Raw genomic sequence first — 22,083 nt, forward strand, 5'->3', positions numbered from 1 at the left:
CATGGATTGTAGCAAGGGAGTGTCTCACTGAGTGTTCCCAAATACACTTGCTGCTGCCCGGCATCAGTCCTCTTTCTCTTCTCCTGCTGCTTTTGGTTGCTGTCTGTAAGAAAGGGGGCAAAACCATTGAACACATCCCTGTCCCACGTGTGTCAAAGGCTGCAGTATGTGGCATTCGGAGGGTTTCTCTGATGTCCTCACTGTTAGTTTCTCATAGACAAGAAGTCCTGTGCTCACAGGTCCCCCAGAGGACTCAGTGCAATGTCTTTTTTTATATTCTTTTGCCTCCCTGCCCAATCTAACACTCACCCTTGGAAGGCAGTGGGTAGAAGCAGGTGCCTGAAGAACACACCCAGAATTGCCTTCCCTTCACACATCCCTGTGTCCTTGAAAGGCTCTCATCTTTCAAGGGGCAGATGACTGCTCCTCAGAGCCAAGCATAGACACACTGCAGATCCTCTGTCTGTCCAACGCATGTCTGAATCTTGGGGTGCACACAACTTGTGTTAAGTGGAGCTCTCCCACAACACAGCCACTACTTCCTGAATCCATTCTGTGTGCTGCCTACATGGTGAGTTGTGGTAACCCTGCAAAAATCCCTACCCTCACCATTGGCCACACAAGGGGCTGGGCCTCTTCCTATGGTGGATCCTTGAGCACCAGGTGTCTTACTCTTCCTAATATTCTGCAGCCCTCCCCACTGAAGACGGTTCTGGAGAGTGATGTATTCTTATGTTTTCTTGAAGAATCATGTGTTTTATACCAGTTAAAATGGTTCAAACTAAGGAAAGAGAAGCAATTACCAGTACATATTTTAGAACCTAAATTATTACAGTTAAAAATAAATTTTATTTAGTAAAAAATTTCCATTCTTCTCTCTATGCCCAGCCATTATCATTTTTCCTTTGCTTTTTGGAGAAGTCTATTTATTTTTCTAAATACAATCTATTTTTTCCCTGATGGGTCAGAATGCTAATTTCTCCCTCCCCTTGGGTTCCTGCATATCCCTTTAACCTGTTGTGTTTTTGCTTTCATTTTTTGCTCAGGTAGAACTCCATCATCTGACCCAGAGGAGCCAGAAAATCATCTTTTATCCATTAAAAATTAACCCTTAATGGGACTTCCCTGGTGCTCCAGTGGTTAAGACTCTATACTTCCACTGCAGGGGGCATAGATTCCATACCTGATGAAGTGTTAGTCCCTCAGTCATGTCTGACTCTTTGCGACCCCATGGACTGTAGCCCTTTAGGCTCCTCTGTCCATGGGATTCTTCAGGCAAGATACTGGACGGGGTAGCCATTCCCTTCTCCAGGGGATCTTCCTGACCAGGGATTGAATCTGGTTCTCCTGCATTGCAGGCAGATTCTTTACCATCTGAGCCAGCAGGAAAGCCCATACTTGGTTGGGTAACTATAAAATCCCACATGCAGCTTAGCATGGCCAAAAAAAATTAAAAATTAACCCTCAACCATTATCCATATTTGTTTAGCATACATTAACAAAGTGTCACTGAAGCTGATGAACTGCAATGAAGAGTTATGCACCGCAAAATTGTTGTGGCTCCTATTTTCAGATGGAAAAACTGAGGCACTGGGTAGGGAAATGGTTTGCTGGGGTTGGCCATGCCACAAAAACCTGAACTGAATCACTGACTTCTTAATTATTAAAGGCCACTCCACTCCAAGTCTCTTTTCTTCCCATCCCATTCCTTACCATTCCCTCCAAGACCACCACTATTCTACTTTTTCCATTTGATAGGAGAAAAAGAAAAAGGTTAATCCAGGGCTTAGTGGTAAAGAACCCACCTGCCAATGTAGAAGATGCAGGTTGAATCCCTGGCTCAGGAAGATCCCTTGGAGGAGGAAATGGCAACCCACTCCAGTATTCTTGTCTGGTAAATCCCATGGATAGAGGAGCCTGTTGGGCTACAGTCCATGGGGTCATAAAGAGTCAGACATGACTGAGTGATTAACACACACAGTAGCAACAATAGAAGAGCTGCTAAATAGAATAAACAATTTAGCCCAGAATAAGATGCTATTGCACATGAGCAAATACTGGAATATTAGATTCAATATTTTTCAGGTAAAAATGACAAAGAAATACCTGTTTAATCTTAACAATGATTATCAGCCCCTTATTAGACCCTAAAGTCAGAGTTTGGAGAGTTCAGCTTCAGTCTGACCTAATTTTAAAAAAGACCCTGAAGGAGTGCCACAGCAAAATGTCAAGTTCACCTCTGGGTCTACAAAACAATCTAGCCACACAGCACAGAGGGAGGAAGAGAGTCACATCCTCTCAATACTTACTGCCTCTTCTCACTCTTCTACAAAAAGAAAACATCTTCCTGAGCATTACTTTGTTACCGTTGTCACTTTTCTCAGATTTATCACATTTTAAAAACGCATCGCCATGTTTTAGATAAATGTTTCAAACACGTTTTACCTCTGAGTGCATTAGAGATTAAAAAAAAAAAAGTAATTCTAATTAGTGTTTTGTTGCTGCTCGTGATTTCCACCCTTGGCTTTGAAGATCAAAAAATAATAGTATGTGCTTACACATTATTTACTTTCTCCACATACTCTGATATTATCTGGCCATTTTCTAATGTAGAACATTGGCATGAAAAATATTGAGTCATAGATGTTTGTGTATATAGACACCAGAGTTTCAGGGTGGCCTTGAAGCTTTTGTGTGATGGTAAAATGTACTGACTTTGATGATAGGTTCGAACGCTACATGGGTGGCCTTGGGCGACTCACTAACTTTGTTGAATCTCAGTTTCTTCATCTGTAAAATGGGAATTAAGGAAGCTACTTAATGTGAAGTGCTTAGCATAAATGGCCAGCATGAACCATGTGTGTAATACATGTATCCTGTTGGTTACATAGTCTCTGGAGTTAGGTATCCTGGGTTCACATCCCAAATCAACTACATATTTACTGTGCTAATTACTGAACTTCTCAGTGTCTCTGTTCATTCATTTGTAGCCAGATTTTTTTTTTTTCTTTTGGTCTGTGAGGCATACATACAAATAGTTCCCTGGCCAGAGAGCAAACCTGTGCCCCCTGCAGTGGAAGCACAGAGTCTTAACCACTGGACCACCAGGGAAGTTCCTGTAACCAGAAATTTAAGCAGAGAATTATAGAAAGGGTTTTTACATCTACCTTTTCAAACTGAGATTTCATGATGAAGGCTTTGCTACTAATTCTGGCAGACAGCTGTCAATTCATGTATCTTGACTAGAATAACTAGAGACCCATGATTTTAATTAGGTCTTTGTTTGTTTAGAAAATAAAGACATTGACCGGTGAAAAACAGGATTTATTGTAGGGTTATATATGGCAGATAAAAATCTCACCAGAACACAGGGAGATGGACAGTGATACAGCAGGCTTGACAGAAACAGGAACTAAAGCAGCATCTGTCTTCCTCTCAGAGGCAAGTAGGTCTCTTTCTTCATGATATTTCAGCTTTTCCCAGCATTCTTACTCCATTCTGTTCTTGAAACTGACTGGCTTCTTGTGACTCTATTCAAGAATCATTTCTGCTTGCTAATAATCATACCTTGCCTTTTAAGGCTTCTCTAGCCTTGAATCTACACCATGACCTTACAGCTTGAGTTCTCCTGACTAAATGTGTGAACCTTTCATTTTCCAAAATCCAGTTTTGTGAGAAGGATGAGTGGCCCAGATTTTCTTTTCAAGCCAGACCACTGGCTACAGTATGAATGGACTTTCCTTGAGTCAGATGGTCTCCACAGATCCAAATAGCTGGGGCTTGGGGAATTTCATTTATGTGGCAGAGGGAGGTTTCCAAGAGCAACAGATGTAGGCGGGGCAGGAAGTTAGTGATGTTTCTGGTATCTCCACTGGAAAATGGAGGTCATGGAGTTTATACTCAGAAATTTGGGAATCCACTTAAGTCTCAGTTCAGTTTCGTTCAGTTCAGTCACTCAGTTGCGTCTGACTCTTCTGACCCCATGCACTGCAGCACACCAGGCTTCCCTGTCCATCGCCAACTCCCAAAGCTTGTTCAAACTCATGTCCATTGAGTTGGTGATGCCATCCAATCATCTCATCCTCTGTCGTCCCCTTCTCCTCCTGCCTTCAATCTTTCCCAGCATCAGGGTCTTTTCCAATGAATCAGTTCTTCGCATCAGGTTGCCAAAGTACTGAAACTTCAGCTTCAGCATCTGTCCTTCCAATGAATATTCAGAACTGGTTTTCTTTAGGATTGACTGGTTTGATTCCTTGCAGTCCAAGGGACTCTCAAGAGTTGTCTCCAACACCACAGTTCAAAAGCATCAGTTCTTCTGTGCTCAGCTTTCTTTATGGTCCAACTCTCACAGCTATACGTGACTACTGGAAAAACCATAGCCTTGACACTGCATACCTTTGTCAGCAAAGTAATGTCTCTGCTTTTTAATATGCTGTCTAGGTTGGTCATAGCTTTTCTTCCAAGGAGCAAGCATCTTTTAATTTCATGGCTGCAGTCACCATCTGCAGTGACTGTCACTGTTTCCATTGTTTCCCCATCTATTTGCCATGAAGTGATGGGACCAGATGCCATGATCTTTGTTTTTCAAATGCTAACTTTTAAGCCAGATTTTTCATTCTCCTCTTTCACTTTCATCAAGAGGCTCTTTAGTTGCTCTTTGCTTTGGGCTATAAGGGTTGTGATATCTGCATATCTGAAGTTATTGATATTTCTAACAGCAATCTTGATTCCAGCTTGAGCTTCATCCAGCCTAGCAATTTCACATGATGTACTCTGCATATAAGTTAAATAATCAGGGTGACAATATACAATGTCGATGTATTCCTTTCCCAGTTTAGAAACAGTCCACTGTTCCATGCGTGGTTTTAACTGTTGCTTCTTGACTTGCATACAGGTTTCTCAGGAGGTAGGTAAGGTGGTCAGTATTTCCATTTCTTTAAGAATTTTCTACAGTTCGTTCTGATCCACACAAGGCAAAGGCTTTAGCATAGTCAATGAAGCAAAAGCAAATGTTTTTCTGGAATTCTCTTGCTTTTTCTACGATCCAACAGATGATGGCAATTTGATTTCTGGTTCCTCTGCCTTTTCTAAATCCAGCTTAAATCTGGAAGTTCTTGGTTCACGTACTGTTGAAGCCTAGCTTGGAGAATTTTGAGAATTTCTTTGCTAGGGTGTGAGATGAGAACAATTGTGTGGTAGTTTGAGCATTCTTTGTATTGCTTTTCTTTGGAATTGGAATGAGTCCCACTTAAGTTTATTCATTCTATTAGGAAGTTCAGTTCAGTTCAGTCATTCAGTTGTGTCCGACTCCTTGTGACCCCATGAACTGCAGCATGCCAGGCCTCCCTGTCCATCACCAACTCCTAGAGTTTACCCAAACTCATGTCCATTGAGTCGGTGATGCCACCCAACAGTCTCATCCTCTGTCATCCCCTTCTCCTCCTGCCCTCAATCTTTCCCAGCATCAGGGTCTTTTCAAATGAGTTAGCTCTTTGCATCAGCGACTTATTCAAATGGTCTTGGCTTGAGACTAATGATGGAATCATGAATTTTGCTCCAGGATCTGTTTTAGGATCTTTCTACTCAAAGTGTGGTCCATAGACTAGCTTTAGGAAGCATTATTATGAAGAAAGCTAGTGGAGGTGATAGAATTCCAGCTGAACTATTTCAAATCCTAAAAGATGATGCTGTGAAAGTGTTGTACTCAAATTGCCAGCAAATTTGGAAAAGTCAGCAGGGGCCACAGGACTGGAAAAGGCCCGCTTTTATTCCAATCCCAAAGAAGGGTAATGTCAAAGAATGTTCAAATTACCCCACAATTGCACTCATTTACATGCTAAAGAATCTGCCTGCAATGCAGGAGATTCTGGTTCTATCCCTAGGTTGGGAAGATCCCCTGGAGAAGGGAATGGCAACCCATTCCAGTATTCTTACATGGGAAATCCCATGGACAGAGGAGCCTGATGGGCTATAGTCCATGGGATTGCAAACAGCTGGACGTGACTGAGCAACTAACATGCACATGCTAACAAGGTAATGCTCAAAATCCTGCAAGCTAGGCTTCAACAGGACATGAACCAAGAACTTCCAGATGTACAAGCTGGATTTAGAAAAGTTGGAGTAACCAGAGATCAAATTGCCAAAATCTGCTGGATCATAGAAAAAGCAAGAGAATTGCAGAAAAATGTATTTCTGTTTCATTGAATACACCAAAGCCTTTGGCTGTGTGGATCACAACAAATTGTGGAAAATTCTTAAAGAGATGGGAATACTAGGCCAACTTAACTGCCTCCTGAGAAATCTGTATGCAGATCAAGAAGCAACAGTGAGAACCGGACATGGAACAATGAACTGGCCCAAAATTGGGAAAGGAGTATGTTAAGGCTGTATATTGTCACCCTGATTATTTAGCTTATATGCAGAGTACATCACATGAAATGCTGGGCTGGATGAAGCTCAAGCTGGAATTAAGATTGCAGGGAGAAATATCAATAGCCTCAGATATGCAAAGGACACCACCCTAATGGCAGAAAGTGAAAAGGAGCCTCTTGATGAAGGTGAAAAAGGAGAGTGAAAAAGCTGGCTTAAAACTCAACATTCAAAAAATGAATATTATGGCATCCCATCCCATTACCTCACAGCAAATAGAATGGAAAAAATGGAAACAGTGATGATTTAATTTTGGGGGGCTCCAAAATTATTATGGATGTTGACTGCAGCCATGAAATTAAAAGACGCTTGCTCCTTGGGAAAAAAGCTATGACCAACCTAGACAGCATATTAAAAAGCAGAGACATTACTTTGCCGACAAAGGTCTGTAGAGTCAAAGCTATGATTTTTCTAGTAGGTATGTACAGATATCGGAGAAGGCAAGGGCACCCCACTCTAGTACTTTTGCCTAGGAAATCCCATGGACGGAGGAGCCTGGTAGGCTGCAGTCCATGGGGTTGTGAAGAGTCGGACACGACTGAGCAACTTCACTTTTACTTTTCACTTTCATGCATTGGAGAAGGAAATGGCAACCCACTCCAGTGTTCTTGCCTGGAGAATCCCAGGCAAGCCTGGGGAAGCCTGGTGGGCTGCCGCCTATGGGGTCGCACAGAGTCAGACACGACTGAAGCGACTTAGCAGCGGCAGCAGCAGGTACAGATATGAGAGTTGGACCATAAAGAAGGCTGCTAAAGAATTGATGCTTTTGAATTGTGGTGCTGGAGAAGATGCTTGAGAGTTCCTGGGGCAGCAAGATCAAACCAGTCAATCCTAAAGGAAATCAACACTGAATATTCATTGGAAGGACTGATGCTGAAGCTGAAGCTGAAGCTCCAAAACTTTGGCCACCTGATGCAAATGAGCCAACTCATCGTAAAAGATTCTGATGCTGGGAAAGACTGAGGGCAGGAGAAAGAGGCAACAGAAGATGAGATGGCTGGATGGCAACACTGACTCAATGGACATGAGTTTAAACAAACTCTAGGAGACAGTGAAGGACAGGGAAGCTTGGTATATTGCAGTCCACGGGGTCGCAGAGAGTTTGACATGACTGAGTGACTGAACATCAACATGGAACAGCAGTGTCAATATCACTTAGGAGCCAATAGATTTCCAAAGAAGTCATAATCCTAGGCTCCACCTTGGGTCTACTAAACTAGAATATATATATTACGATTCCTGGATGATTTGTATTTACATTAAATTTTGAGAAGTGTGGCTCTAGAGTTGGTTTAGAATAGGCCTTCTAAAGTGGCTTCCCTGTTGGCTCAGTGGTAAAGAATCTGCCTGCCAAGGCAAGAGATTGGGGTTTGATCCCTGGGTAAGGAAGATCCCCTGGAGAAGGAAATGGTAACCCACTCCAGTAATCTTTCCTGGGAAATCCTGTGGACAGAGAAGCCTGGTAGGCTACAGTCCATGAGGTCCCAAGAGTTGGGCATAGGTTAGCAACTCAACAACAACAAAGGCCTTCTAAAAGTTATCGAAGGTTTTTACAAACTCCCAGTAGTGCTCTAGCCATGTGAGAACCAGTGTTAAGTTGTCAGAATTTTGTAAGTTGCATGATTTTATGTTTGGTAGCTTGAAATTAGCTATTCTGGGAATGTTTATTCCATGGAAATTGGCAAATACTATAAATTTGTGTGTTTTGTACTGGAAAGCCTATCGTCAAACATTTACCAGCATTCCACTGGAAAGTTCTAAATCTAATTCAATCTGGAATTAGAACAGTCTCCTAGGGATTGTTGGACACAGAAGCTCCCATATATGGAAGGGACAAGACAATGAGTTCCAATTCCTCAGCAAACTTTCAATCTTGTATGACAATATTATTCTAGATAGTTATTTCTTTATAAAAAATAATCTGAGGGACCTCCCCAGTGGTCAAGTGTCTAAGACTTCATGCTCCCAATGCAGGGGCCCCAGGTTTGATACCTGGTCAGGAAACCAGATTCCACATGTCTTCAATCATTAGACTGAAGATTCCGAGTGCTACAACTAAGACCTGGTGCAGCCATGAAAATAAATTTTTTTTTTTTTTAATCTGAGTATGAAAGAAGCACAAGGAGGGAGGGGAATGTAGGAGTTGGTAATACTCAAAATCTAGATAGGTAGGCAGGCAAACACTGAGGATTCTCCCCGCTGACAGCTGGACAGCTTTGGAGCTGAAACCCAGACATGGAATAGCAGTTTCCAAATAGAGGAGAAGACAAGGGTGAGTAGATTCTGGTCCTGGAGACATATCACATGGGGAAATTCATTGCTTGTATTGTATTGAATATAAAATTGTTAAACAAAATGACTCCTCCCCAAGTTAATGGTAGGTATGGATGTAAATGTTTCATGCTATAATATAGGGAGTGGATTTTAAAGTGTGATCTCTAGACTAGTGCATCAGCATCACCCAAGAATCTATTGTAAATGCAAATTAATGAGCTTTGCCTTAGACCTACCAGATCAGAAACTCTGGGGAGTAGAGAACAGTGAGCTGAGTTTTAGCAAGCCTTCAAGTGATTCTGTTGCACACTCCTGAAGCAGGAAATGTCGGAGAGTTCCTCTTTTGGTCCAATCAGAGGATCCATTTTCAACTTGAACCCCAAATGGGAAGTGACTCTTCTTGCAAAGGAGTTTCCAGCGCAACTGGAAGATAGGTGAGGAAGGCAGAGAACACAGGCTAAGAGAACTACAGGGCTGGGCAAATATTAAGAAGCTTTTTCCAGGGAAATCAGCCAGGCATGCAAGCACCTGGCATGATGCCAAGACTCCTGGAGAGTAAAAGCCTTCCTGGAAATCAATTGAGAAAAGTTGCTTCAAAGTGAACTTTGAGGAAGTGCATAAGTACTTGCAGTATTTCTGCAAATACTAATAAAAGTTCTCATTTAAAGAAGGTGACATCCTAGCACACATAGGAATAAATCAATTAAGAATTATTCAGATATTGGAAGAAAGGGTACTAGAACAGCTTATTCATTTTGCTTCTCTGTTTAAGAGCTCTCACTGATTCCTTAATATAATGACAACATTTAAAGAGTATACCATACCTGGCACAGGTATGGTAGTAAGTACTTCAGTAAATATCTCATTATTAGCCCCGTATCACAGGTAAGGAAATTGAGCCCCAGAAATGTATAGTAACTTGCCCCAACTCACACAGCTAGAAAGTGATAATACTGGGATTCAAATCTAAGAAGTTTTGTTCCAGAGCACCACTGCTTAAGCAAAATTGCTCTATTATTTCTCTTTAATGAGAACGTCATTAAGTCTTAAATATTCAGAGGCTTGGAGTTCCCATTTCAGAGGGTGCATTTTTGTGGTTTTTACAAGTCTCAAGCTAAATAACCTCTTTATATATTTTTGTATAGGGACTCTGGACCCTACGTGACTGATGCTATCAAGGTCTGACTGACAATCAGGTGAGCTACACCTCTACAGGACATTGTTTCAATAAGGCTACTATCACAAGCATATTACATGCTACTCTGAATCCACATATTGGATGTTTAAATTCTCTTGTTATAATACAAGACATAAAAGTCACACACATGGGGGCCAACTGATTCCAACTATGAAAAGGAAGGGATGTTGAATCAAAGGACCAGCACCTGTAATTTGGATGTTTGCATTTTGTCTGAGATAAATTAGGTGAACTTGCTCTAATTCTGGCATTTACCCTCATACGAAATTCATTTTTAAGCATCATGAGAGCAATGGCTATTTTATTCACTCTATGTATGCAGTCAAAGGGCACTGCTTGACACGTGGTAGGCACTCAGGTATTTGTGAAAGGAAGGGAGGAAGGGAGGAAAGGTAAGGAGGGAGAGAGAAAAGAAAGTTATAAAGGTATATTAAATGTCTTTGAATTTTTTTAACAGCCCTAAATGTGTGTGTAACCTTTGAAGTAACTGTTTAGGTGTTGACAAGCCAGGCCAACAAAGTAGAAGAAAACATATTTCATGTAGAGGAGTACAATATGCAAATATGAAATAAAGCATTTGTGAAATTTCTACTTTGATCCAGTCCTATGGGCAGCTTCATGGAAGCAAGTTTGCAAGTCAATAATTCAATAAGTATAATGACTTATTCAACAAATATTTATTGAGAGCCTCCTACCTGCCAGGCAGGTAGTATGTGCTGAGGTCACAAAAATGAGTAAGACACCATTTCTGGCCACAAGAGCTCAGACAATTAGTGGGAAAGACAGATACATGGTGGTGATGGTCACACAACTCTATAAATTAAAAACCATTGAGTTACATAATTTAGATTGGTGAATTGTATGGTATGTGAATTACACTTCAATAAAACTGTTAAAACAGAAAAAAACAGGTATATCAGATCAGATCAGATCAGTTGCTCAGTTGTGTCCGACTCTTTGCGACCCCATGAATCACAGCACGCCAGGCCTCCCTGTCCATCACCAACTCCCGGAGTTCACCCAGACTCAAGTCCATCGAGTCAGTGATGCCATCCAGCCATCTCATCCTCTGTCATCCCCTTCTCCTCTTGCCCCTAATCCCTCCCAGCATGAGTCTTCTCCAGAGAGTCAACTCTTTGCATGACATGGCCAAAGTACTGGAGTTTCAGCTTTAGCATCATTCCTTCCAAGAACACCCAGGACCAATCTCCTTTAGAATGGACTGGTTGGATCTCCTTGCAGTCCAAGGGACTCTCAAGAGTCTTCTCCAACACCACAGTTCAAAAGCATCAATTCTTTGGCACTCAGCCTTCTTCACAGTCCAACTCTCACATTCATACATGACCACAGGAAAAACCATAGCCTTGACTAGATGGACATTTGTTGGCAAAGTAATATCTCTGCTTTTCAATATGGTATCTAGGTTGGTCATAACTTTCCTTCCAAGGAGTAAGCGTCTTTTAATTTCATGGCTGCAGTCACCATCTGTAGTGATTTTGGAGCCCAGAAAAATAAAGTCTGACACTGTTTCCACTGTTTCCCCATCTATTTCCCATGAAGTGGTGGGACCAGATGCCATGATCTTTGTTTTCTGAATGTTGACTTTTAAGCCAACTTTTTCACTCTCCACTTTGACTTTCATCAAGAGGCTTTTGAGTTCCTCTTCACTTCCTGCCATAAGGGTGGTGTCATCTGCATATCTGAGGTTATTGATATTTCTCCTGGCAATCTTGACTCCAGCTTGTGTTTCTTCCAGTCCAGCGTTTCTCATGATGTACTCTGCATATAAGTTAAATAAGCAGGGTGACAATATACAGCCTTGACATACTCCTTTTCCTATTTGGAACCAGTCTGTTGTTCCATGTCCAGTTCTAACTGTTGCTTCCTGACCTGCATACAGATTTCTCAAGAGGCAGATCAGGTGGTCTGGTATTCCCATCTCTTTCAGAATTTTCCACAGTTTATTGTGATCCACACAGTCAAAGGCTTTGGCATAGTCAATAATGCAGAAATAGATGTTTTTCTGGAACTCTCTTGCTTTTTCCATGATCCAGCGGATGTTGGCAATTTGATCTCTGGTTCCTCTGCCTTTTTTAAAACCAGCTTGAACATCAGGAAGTTCACGGTTCACGTATTGCTGAAGCCTGGCTTGGACAATTTTGAGCATTACTTTACTAGCGTGTGAGATGAGTGCAATTGTGCGGTAGTTTGAGCCTTCTTTGGCATTGCCTTTCTTTGGGATTGGAATGAAAACTGACCTTTTCCAGTCCTGTGGCCACTGCTGAGTTTTCCAAATTTGCTGGCATATTGAGTGCAGCACTTTCACAGCATCATCTTTCAGGATTTAGAATAGCTTAACTGGAATTCCATCACCTCCACTAGCTTTGTTCGTAGTGATGCTTTCTAAGGCCCACTTGACTTCACATTCCAGGATGTCTGGCTCTAGGTCAGGTATAAGCCTTGTACAAAACCAAGAAGAGGTGGCCATAACTCAGCCTGGGAAGGGAAGAAGTATGCTTCATCAATGAATAGAGCCTGAGCTGAAATCTTAATTAAAAACGAAACAAAACAAAACAACCAAAAAGTTACCTAGGTGATATGTACAGGACGTTCCAGAGGGGACAGAATGAACAAAGGCATGGAAGTGAGAAACCAGGTGTGTGTATGGGGGTGGGGGTCGGAGTCGGGGTCGGCGGGTGGGCTGTTGGCAGGGTTTTAAAGCCAGAGAGGTAGGCGGAGGCCAGAAGCGAGCTCCAGGTAGTCGTGAGAGGGTTTTATTTAAACTGGAAAGTGTTACAATTCGTGATCAGATTTGTTTTAGATAAGCCACACCATCAGCTGTGACGTAATGGAAAGGATGCTGATTTCCCACCCCACCCCCCGCCCCCGTCCCCGCACCCGCCCCCAGTCAGAATAACCTGTGCGTAGGGCTTGGGTCTGCCATTTTAAAGCTAGAAGTGTTATATAAATTTGTCGTCCTGTTAGTCGATTGGGCCTAACAGCATGGTTTGTCAGCAGGGGGAACATGGAAAGTTGCTTAATGTTCAGATTACCTTAAAACCACGCTGATCCTGCGATGAGTGAAAAAGAGTTTGCAGTGAGTGGGACACAGCCTGGCTAATTTTTAAAAAGTCTTTACAAGGCTGGAAATGTGGTGCTGAGAGTTGGTGAGATTCTCCAGATTTTCTGCTTTTCGTATTCTCCTGGGTACTCTCACAATTTATTAAAATGATCGTTCTAAGTACGCTTGTAGAATCAAATAAATAAAAAGGAATAAAATAGTTGGAGCATCGCCAACAGGACCGCACTTTCCAGGAAGGGCAGATTTTCCCTGAAGGAGGTTGAACCGTCGAACCGGAACCACGAACACAGGCCCCTACGCAGCACGAAGGACTGACGGGAACACCGCCACGGGGCACCCTGCTGTCCGCCCTCCCCTGCCCCCCTTCTTGCCGGCTCGAAAGTCTACTTTGGTTCCCGCCCCTTTCCTCTTGCGCTTTCGAATCCCTTCCCCCTCCGCCATTTCCGGATGGGAACCCTTTGTAAATTTCTTTCACGTTGAAGCGTGGGACCAATTTCGTCAACACAATCCGGAGTGGTTAACATGGCGGCGACCGTAAGATTCTTCGGTAGAGGTAAAACAGAGGGTCAGCTGGGCTTGCGGGGAAAAATAGTTCTGGCGCGGGGTCTTCTCCGGCTGCGCAGTGCAAGTCGGACACTCCAACGTGCAGGTCTGCACTGGGGGCTTGATAAGTCTGTTAAGTCGCTAGCTCAGTCGTGTCCGACTCTTTGCGACCCCGTGGACCGTAGCCCACCAGGCTCCTCCGTCCGTGGGATTCTCCAGGCACGAATACTGGAGTGGGTTGCCATTTCCTTCTCCAGGGGATCTTCCCAACCCAGGGATCGAACCCAGGACCCCCTCATTGGAGGCAGACGCTTTAACCTCTGAGCTACCAGGGAAGCCAGGGGGCTTGATAAACCTCTACTTTTTCTTGGCTCTAAGTTCTCCATAGGGTCGTTGATACTCAAAAGCTACCTCATAGAGGTTTTCACTCCTTTCTGGAGCTGTCCACCCTAGGACTGAAGTGGGAGGGAGATGTACATGGACATCCTTCCAGCCGCCGTAGGGAAGGAGTCAGAGACACAGTTTTGTCTCCGATGCTGGAGATGTGGGCTGCGAGGACGGGGGAGGAAAGGAGTTAGAATCAAAGGTTATCATTCTCTCCTTGCCACGTATTCTTCTCATGGCTCTCAGGATGCCTTACTCTCTTAATTTCCTTTTTATCTCACCTGTCGTTTGTCACATTACTTTGCTGGTTCGTCTTCCTATTTCCAATCTCTTACCTTGGAATGCCTCAGCAGCCAGGATTCTCCATCCTTCAACCTCATGTCTTTGTATCTGAATTCACTCCTTTGGTGATCTCGTCCAAGTTGTGTGGTTTGACTGTTGTCTGTATCTTAATGGTTCTCAAAATTATCTACAATAAGTACTTGAACTGTAGATTTTTAAACTACTCTCTATTCTAGATCTCCAATTGTATATCTAATCAGCATCTAACTAGAATCAAACTCATTGTCATGACCTGGAGTCTTACCCGTCTCATTTGATGGTAACTTCATCCTTTAAGTTGCCCAGACACAAAACCTCAGAATATTCCTGACTCCCCCTCTTTTTCCTCACACATCACATTAAGTAGTTGGCAGATCCTTTTGGTGGTACTCTCAAAATAAATCCAGAATCTGGCGGCTTCTCACTACTTCACTGAAACGACCTTCCAGGCCATTATCACCCCTGACTTAGATTTCTCTACAATCTACCCTCAACAAGTAGTCAGATTGGTTCTTTAAGAACATAAATCAAATCACGTTGCTCCTATGATCAGAATTCTCAAAACCTCCCCATTTTTCTAAGTTTTAAGTCTTTAGAATAACCAATAGCTGTGCTGTCCATATTGTTATCCGTGATTGAGCACTTTAAATGTGGCTAATCCGAATGAGTGTGTTAAACATGTTAGATTTTGAGGATGTGGTACCGAAAGAGGTAAAATATCTCTAATTTTTTTATATTAAAAACATGTTGAAATAATATTTTGGCTATTGGTTGTAATAAAATGTTAATTTTTATTATTAATTAACTTTTTTTTTTTACCCTTTTAAAAATTGTGGCTATTAGAAAATTATTCCTGTGGCTTACATTATACCTCTGTTTGACAGCACTGACCTAGGGTCTTCCATGTCATTTGGTGCCTGCCTTCTCCTCCCTCCACTCACCCAGTTTACCACCCTGAGCTCTTTTTTCTCTTCTTTACTCATTGTACTCACAGCAGCTTCTTTGTTCCATAAACACACCAAAAACATTCCTCTGTTGGGAGGACTTTTTCTCTCAAGTGGAATGGGCCTGGAACACTTTTTCTAGGTATTTGCATTACTGACTTTCTCAATTGTTTCAAGCCTTTGCTCAAATGTCACCTTTTTAAAAGGGCCTACCTTAACCTTCTTATTTAAAATTACAACTAACTTTCCCCTTGATTCTCAATTCCTTTTATCCAGAGGGTTTTCCACTGAAGTGCAAAAGTGAAAGACTTGCTCATTTGTCTCCACTCTTTGTGACCCCATGGACTGTAGCCTGCCAGGCTCCTCTATCCATGGGATTCTCCAGGCAAGAATACTGGAGTGGGTAATCATTCCCTTCTTGAGGAGATCTTCCTGACCCAGCAATTGAACTCAGGTCTCCTGTATTGCAGGCAGATTCTTTACTGTCTGAGCCACTAGGGAAGCCTCAGGGTTTCCCATTACCACTACCATATTATGTTTATTAGTATTGCTTCTCCTTACTACGATGTAAGCTCCATGAGCAAAAGGATTTTGTTCGTTTTGTTTATGAAATACTTAAAGCAGTGCTAGCACATTGTTTCATTGGCATAATTATTGTCCAATAAATGATGAATGAATACATGGATCTTCAACAAAATGCCACTCCTCTTTCATACCTTGTAAATTCAAGCTAGTTTTAGAAAAGGCAGAGGGACTAGAGATCAAATTGCCAACATTTGCTGGATCGTTGAAAAAGCAAGAGAGTTCCAGAAAAACATCTATTTCTGCTTTATTGACTATGCCAAAGCCTTTGACTGTGTGGATCACAATAAACTGTGGAAAATTCTGAAAGAGATGGGAATACCAGACCACCTGACCTGCCTCTTGAGAAACCTATGTGCAGGTCAGGAAGCAACAGTTAGAACTGGACATGGAACAACAGACTGGTTCCAAATAGGAAAAGGAGTATGTCAAGGCTGTATATTGTCACCCTGCTTATTTAACTTATATACAGAGTACATCATGAGAAACGGTGAGTTGCAGGAAGCACAAGCTGGAATCAAGATTGCCGGGAGAAATATCAATAACCTCAGATATGCAGATGACACCACCCTTATGGCAGAAAGTGAAGAAGAACTAAAGAGTCTCTTGATGAAAGTGAAAGAGGAGAGTGAAAAAGTTGGCTTAAAAGTCAACATTCAGAAAACTAAGATCATGGCATCTGGTCTCATCACTTCCTGGCAAATAGATGGGTAAACAGTGTCGGACTTTATTTTTTTGGGCTCCCAAATCACTGCAGATGGTGATTACAGCCATGAAATTAAAAGATGCTTACACCTTGGAAGGAAAGTTATGACCAACCTAGATAGCATATTCAAAAGCAGAGACATTACTTTGTCAACAAAGGTCCGTCTAGTCAAGGCTATGGTTTTTCCTGTGGTCATGTATGGATGTGAGAGTTGGATTATAAAGAAAGCTGAGTGCCAAAGAATTGATGCTTTTGAACTGTGGTGTTGGAGAAGACTCTTGAAAGTCCCTTGGACTGCAAGGAGATTTAACCAGTCCATCGTAAAGGAAATCAGTCCTGGGTGTTCATTGGAAGGACTGATGTTGAAGCTGAAATTCTAGTGCTTTGGCTACCTCATGCGAAGAGCTGACTCATTTGAAAAGACCCTGATGTTGGGAAAGATTGAAGGCAGGAGGAGAAGGGGACGACAGAGGATGAGATGGTTAGATGGCATCACCCACTCAATGGACATGAGCTTGGGTAAACGCCGGTAGTTGGTGATGGACAGGGAGTCCTGATGTGCTGCAGTTCAAGGTGTCACAAAGAGTTGGACACGACTGAGCGACTGAACTGAGCTGAATGAATAATGCTTAAAGTAATTTGAATCCAGGTTTTGCTCTCATTAGTTCACATTTCCTTCTTTCGTCAAAGAGATATTTATTGTGTTTTCATTTGAAAAAACACTGGGTTTTGTGTTAGAAACACAATAGTGAACAAGTTATATACATTTTTTGGCCATGGTGCTTATCTATTGAGAAGCAGACATTAACTGGATTGTTCTTTCCATAATTACAGATGTCCTAAGTGCTGTGAAGGAAAAGTACAAGTTGTAAGAGTGCATGTGAGAAACCTTAGTCGATTCTGAGCCTTTAGGGAAGACGTTTCTGAAGGAATAAGCTTAAGTAGAGTCCCTGAAAGATCACTCAATAGTTATGAATTAGCTTTGGGAAGTGGGGATTGCAAAGTAGTAGACGAGAATGTCACAGAAGGAGGGAAGATTATGTTTGAAAGTCTGAAGGTTGTAGAAAACACGGTGTGTTCAAGTAACTCAAAGGAGGCAGTTTATTTGAAGTGCAGAAAGCCTAAGAGAGTGGTGTTAGATGAAGCTGCCTAGATAGGTTAGAGGTAGCTCACGGAGGACCTTGTTAAGTATTTACTTTATTTGAAGAAGCATCCAAGTGTTGTAAGGATATGTGATTTCATTTTTAAGTCATCCCTCTTAGTAGGAGGAGGGAAAGAATTGAAGAGGGCCAAAGACAGAAGATAGAATAGTTTGGAGTCTGTTGCAGTGTTTCATGTAGTAGATGATGGTGGCCTGCACTGGTGCTTATGGTGGGAAGGCAAGGACTAGATGAATGAGATCTGGGGAAAACAAGGATTATAGAGTTAGGTTGAGAAGTCCTGGGGATCTCTAACCTTTCAGTATCCTGTGTAAGAAAATCAGCTAGCAAAGGTGATGGATTAATTTCCATCTTATTGCTGTGGGGTAGGGGTGGGGATGACTTTTGAGAATGAATGCAGATTTAGTTAGGTTCGTAAGTAGTGGAGGAAATTCGGAGAGCATCTGCTTTCTCTGAAGTAGCAAGTGAGGTTTTCTGCTGAGAGGAAAAGAAATATATTAAAGGAATATAATAAAACACTACAGATAGATAAACTGATTACAGAGGAATTGAAAATACAGATATGTTCTAATAGTGCTGTTTCTCTGTTGTTCAGTCACTAAGTTGTGTCCAGCTCTTTTCCAACCGCATGTACTGGGGCCCGCCAGGCCCCTCTGTCTATGGGATTTCCCAGGCAAGAATACTAGAGTGGATCGCCATTTCCTTCTGCAGGGGATCTTCCTGACCCAGGGATCAAACCCATGTTTCCTGCATTGGTAGGAGAACCATCAGGGAAATCAACAATGCTATTTAAGTAGTGTTTTTGTAGTTTGGTTTTTTCCTTAGTCTGAGGCAGTTTGATACCTGTTGAAAATTTTAATTTCTGGTTGTCATGACTGGGGATTCTTGAAAGTAGTGTTGATTATTTTATAGCAGGTTGCAATTGATGCAAGAGAATTATTATTATTTTGAGGATCCTGCCAAGGTTGTCGGGTTTTTGCTTAATACAGTTAGAATTATTTTTTTGAAGTGTTTGCCAAATCGTAAGTGGATAATTGCTCTTCCTTCACTTACCATATGTGATTTTTCAAGATAGCTGGCTTTAAAAATGTGGGGGATCTCCTCCTAGACAGTTGCGTACCAGCATAGCCCACTCAATTTGAGATTCTGAAGGGCAGGAACTGGATCTCATTAGTCTATTTCTCTTTTTTTCCCCTACCCATTAAAGCCCTTTGTGCCACAAAGAATTCCCAGTAATAAACAGGTCTCCTAGACTGTCTCAGATGTCATTTCCATACACTCATAGAATTCACAGTTTAGGTGGTTTTCCTGTACTTGTTGCTTTGTTGTGGGATGTTAGAGATGAAATTGAGTTGTTAGGCATGTGATGCCATTTGAGCTAATAATGAGGGGAAGGCCAGGGCAAGATCTGGAGCTGGTCCATCCCAGTCAAATATCACATTAAATGTAAAGACCCTAAGGCAGGAGTTAACCTGAGGGACTGGAGGGATTCAGGGATCTGAAAGAAGGATCAGAGTGAGGAGGTTAGAGAGGGGTTTGGAGTAATAGGCAGGGACAAGCTCACATAGGGGCTGGTAGACCACAGTGAGGACGTGGGTGCTCCTCTGCAAGCACAGCGCTCTGCACTTTGAGGCGTAACTCACGAAATGAATTCATTTGATGTGTAGACAGGTCTCTAGTTATACATGCTCTCAGTTTGTTGAATGGATTTTAAGATTCTGGATTTTAATAGTCATTTTACATGAAAACTTAGTTGTGGAGCGCCAATTTAAAAAATGGAGTTTAAGTGAATTCAGCAGAAGATATAGATGATCAAACATCAAAGCATACTCAACCTAACTCTTAAGGAAATGCAGATTAATACAACTCCATATACCATCTTTCTTCTGCTAGATTGACAAAAGACCAAAACATTTGGTGACAGACTGTGTTGGCATGAGTGTACGGAAATAGGTAGCCTTTTCATTGTTGGTGACTATGTGCATGGCACTGTTATTGCAGAGAGCGGTGTTTATCAGAATTGCAAATGCTCATATCTTTTGACCCAGCACATTTCCATCTTGAAATTTATCCTGTGAAATACTTACTTGTGTGCAAAATGGTATTTGTACAAGGTCATTCCCTGCAGGATTGTTGATAATAGCAAAATATTGTAAATGACCTAATGGCTGGTCACTGATTAAATCATGATACAACCCCACAGTGTCATACTTTGCAGCTCTAAAAACATAGTCTTTATGAAGTGATGTGAAATTATTGCTGTAATATTTTCATATGAATGTACCGTTATGAAAGGTATACATGAGATTATATATATGTGTGTAGATATATATACATCTCTTATAAATAGGCGTGTATGTCTATATCTGCTTGTGAAAATGGGCTCTATCTAATACCTTTACATGAAAAAGCAAGGTGTAGGACAGTGAGTGGGCTTCCCAGGTGGCTCAGTGGTCAAAAATCCACCTGCCAGTGTAGGAGATGCAGGAGACATATGTTTGATCCCTGGGTCGAGAAGATCCCCTGGAGGGAAGAAATGGCAACCCACTCCAGTATTCTTGCCTGGAGAATCCCATGGACAGAGGAGCCTGGGGAGCTATGGTCCATGGGGCTGCAAAGAGTTGGATATGACTGAGCACGCACACAGACCTGTGACGGGCCATCTGACTACTCCTTAAGCAGGGCTGTAAAATGATATCTTACTGTGGTTGAAATTAATATTTACCTGCTTGCTAATGAGACTGTACATTTTTCCATATAATAATTCATCGTTTGTATTTCCTTTTCAGTTAGAAATCAATTCATCTCTTTTGTTTATTTTTCAGTTGGGTTGATCTTACATATTCTGGGTGTTAATTCTTAGGCCAGTGTGTGTGTTACCATTCTCCCAGTTTTGGGCTTGTCTTTTCATTTTCAAGTATCTTTTGATAAACAAGTGTTCTTTTTTAAAAATTTATTTATTTTAATTGAAGGCTAATTACTTTGCAATATTGTGGTTTTTGCCATACGTTGACATGAATCAGCCTTGGGTATACATGTGTTCCCCATCCTGAACCCCCCTTCCCACCTCCCTCCCCATCCCATTCCTCAGGGTCATCCCAGTGCACCAGCCCTGAGCACCCTGTCTCATGCATCGAACCTGGACTGGCGATCTATTTCACATATGATAATATACATGTTTCAGTGCTATCGTCTCAAATCATCCCACCCTCGTCTTCTCACACAGAGCCCAAAGGCTGTTATTTACATCTGTGTCTCTTTTGCTGTTTCATATATAGGATCATCGTTACCATCTTTCTAAATTCCATATATATGCGTCAGTGTACTGTATTGGTGTTTTTCTTTCTGACTTACTTCACTCAGTATAATAGGATCCAGATAAACAAGTGTCCTTAACACTAACAGAGTCACTTTTTAGTGCTTTTGGGTTTTGTTTGTGAAATTGTTCCCTCCTCAAAGGTTGTAAAGATTACTTTCCTATATTCTGGAAGTCTTTTAAATTTTGCCACTCACATATAAGTCCTTAGTCCATCTAGATTTGATTGTGTGTGTATGGTATGAGTTGGGATGTAAATACACTCTTCCCTATTGATAATCACTTGTCTTAGCGCCACTTATTGCATTCTTTGCCCAGTGATTTGCGATAACGTGTCTATCATATTTCCATATCCATATGTGCGTAGGTCTGTTGCTGGGCTGTTTATTGTTTCATTAGTCTGTTTTTCTATACTTGTACCAATACCAAAGTGCCCTAATTACCATAGCTTCATACCAAGTCTTAACTTCTGGTAAGGCAGTTCCCTTCAATTTGTTCTTATCCTTCAGAAGTAATTGGGCAACTTGAATGCATTATCTGTGTGAAATTAAATAAATAAAATTTAAGAAAAGTTCAGGATACATATACATAATCCATAAAGATAGAGCTAACATATTCTGTTGAGTCCAAACTAGATTCAGTTAAAAATAAATGAGGACACAGATCTTCAATTAGATTTGTTTACTTGGCTTTCATTTCAAGAAGAGCAGTTTCCATTTTTACACTTTTTAAAGATTGTGGTTAACAGTCACAAAATCTGGAATATTTTTGTTTTAGAAAACATGGAGAATGTAAAAACTATGAATATAATGATGAATATTAATATTTTATTTGTTTTTTCTTTTAAGTCTTGATACGTCATCAAAGGTGTAGTCTTGCCACGGTGACTTCTCAGACGTCTCTTTATCCTTGTTGCATATACGTTCCAGTGCCCAACAGACATTTTGCAGCCGCTGCAAAGTAAGTATTTTATATCTTGGTTATTTCGTCTGCTACCATTTCAGTCTTTGATTAGAAAACATTGTGCTTGGTTCTTTAAAGATGTACAAGGACATATAGTTGTAAAAGTTTAACATCTCTGCTTCTTTGCCTGATAGTTCTGAAGGAGAGATATGATTAATTATAATAATACTTCATATGTATT

General features: G+C 41.5%; 1 protein-coding gene across 2 annotated transcripts in view; it reads left to right on the forward strand.

The window, feature by feature from the left end:
• Window positions 1-12,484: 12,484 nt before the first annotated feature.
• The window catches only part of MRPL1 (mitochondrial ribosomal protein L1), a 71,609-nt gene continuing 62,010 nt past the window's right edge, over window positions 12,485-22,083 (forward strand). The window contains exons 1-2 of one of the 2 annotated variants that reach the window (XM_061420568.1): window positions 12,485-12,557; window positions 21,788-21,899. In XM_061420568.1, the coding sequence (XP_061276552.1) occupies window positions 12,500-12,557; window positions 21,788-21,899 (170 nt within the window). In that variant the 5' untranslated portion in view covers window positions 12,485-12,499. Of the gene's footprint in view, window positions 12,558-13,286; window positions 13,537-21,787; window positions 21,900-22,083 lie in introns of those variants that run through there. The other variant, XM_061420569.1, reaches the window with a different exon arrangement.

The sequence above is a fragment of the Bos javanicus genome, chromosome 6 (assembly GCF_032452875.1).
Source record: "Bos javanicus breed banteng chromosome 6, ARS-OSU_banteng_1.0, whole genome shotgun sequence".
In the NCBI taxonomy this organism is placed as follows: domain Eukaryota; kingdom Metazoa; phylum Chordata; class Mammalia; order Artiodactyla; family Bovidae; genus Bos; species Bos javanicus.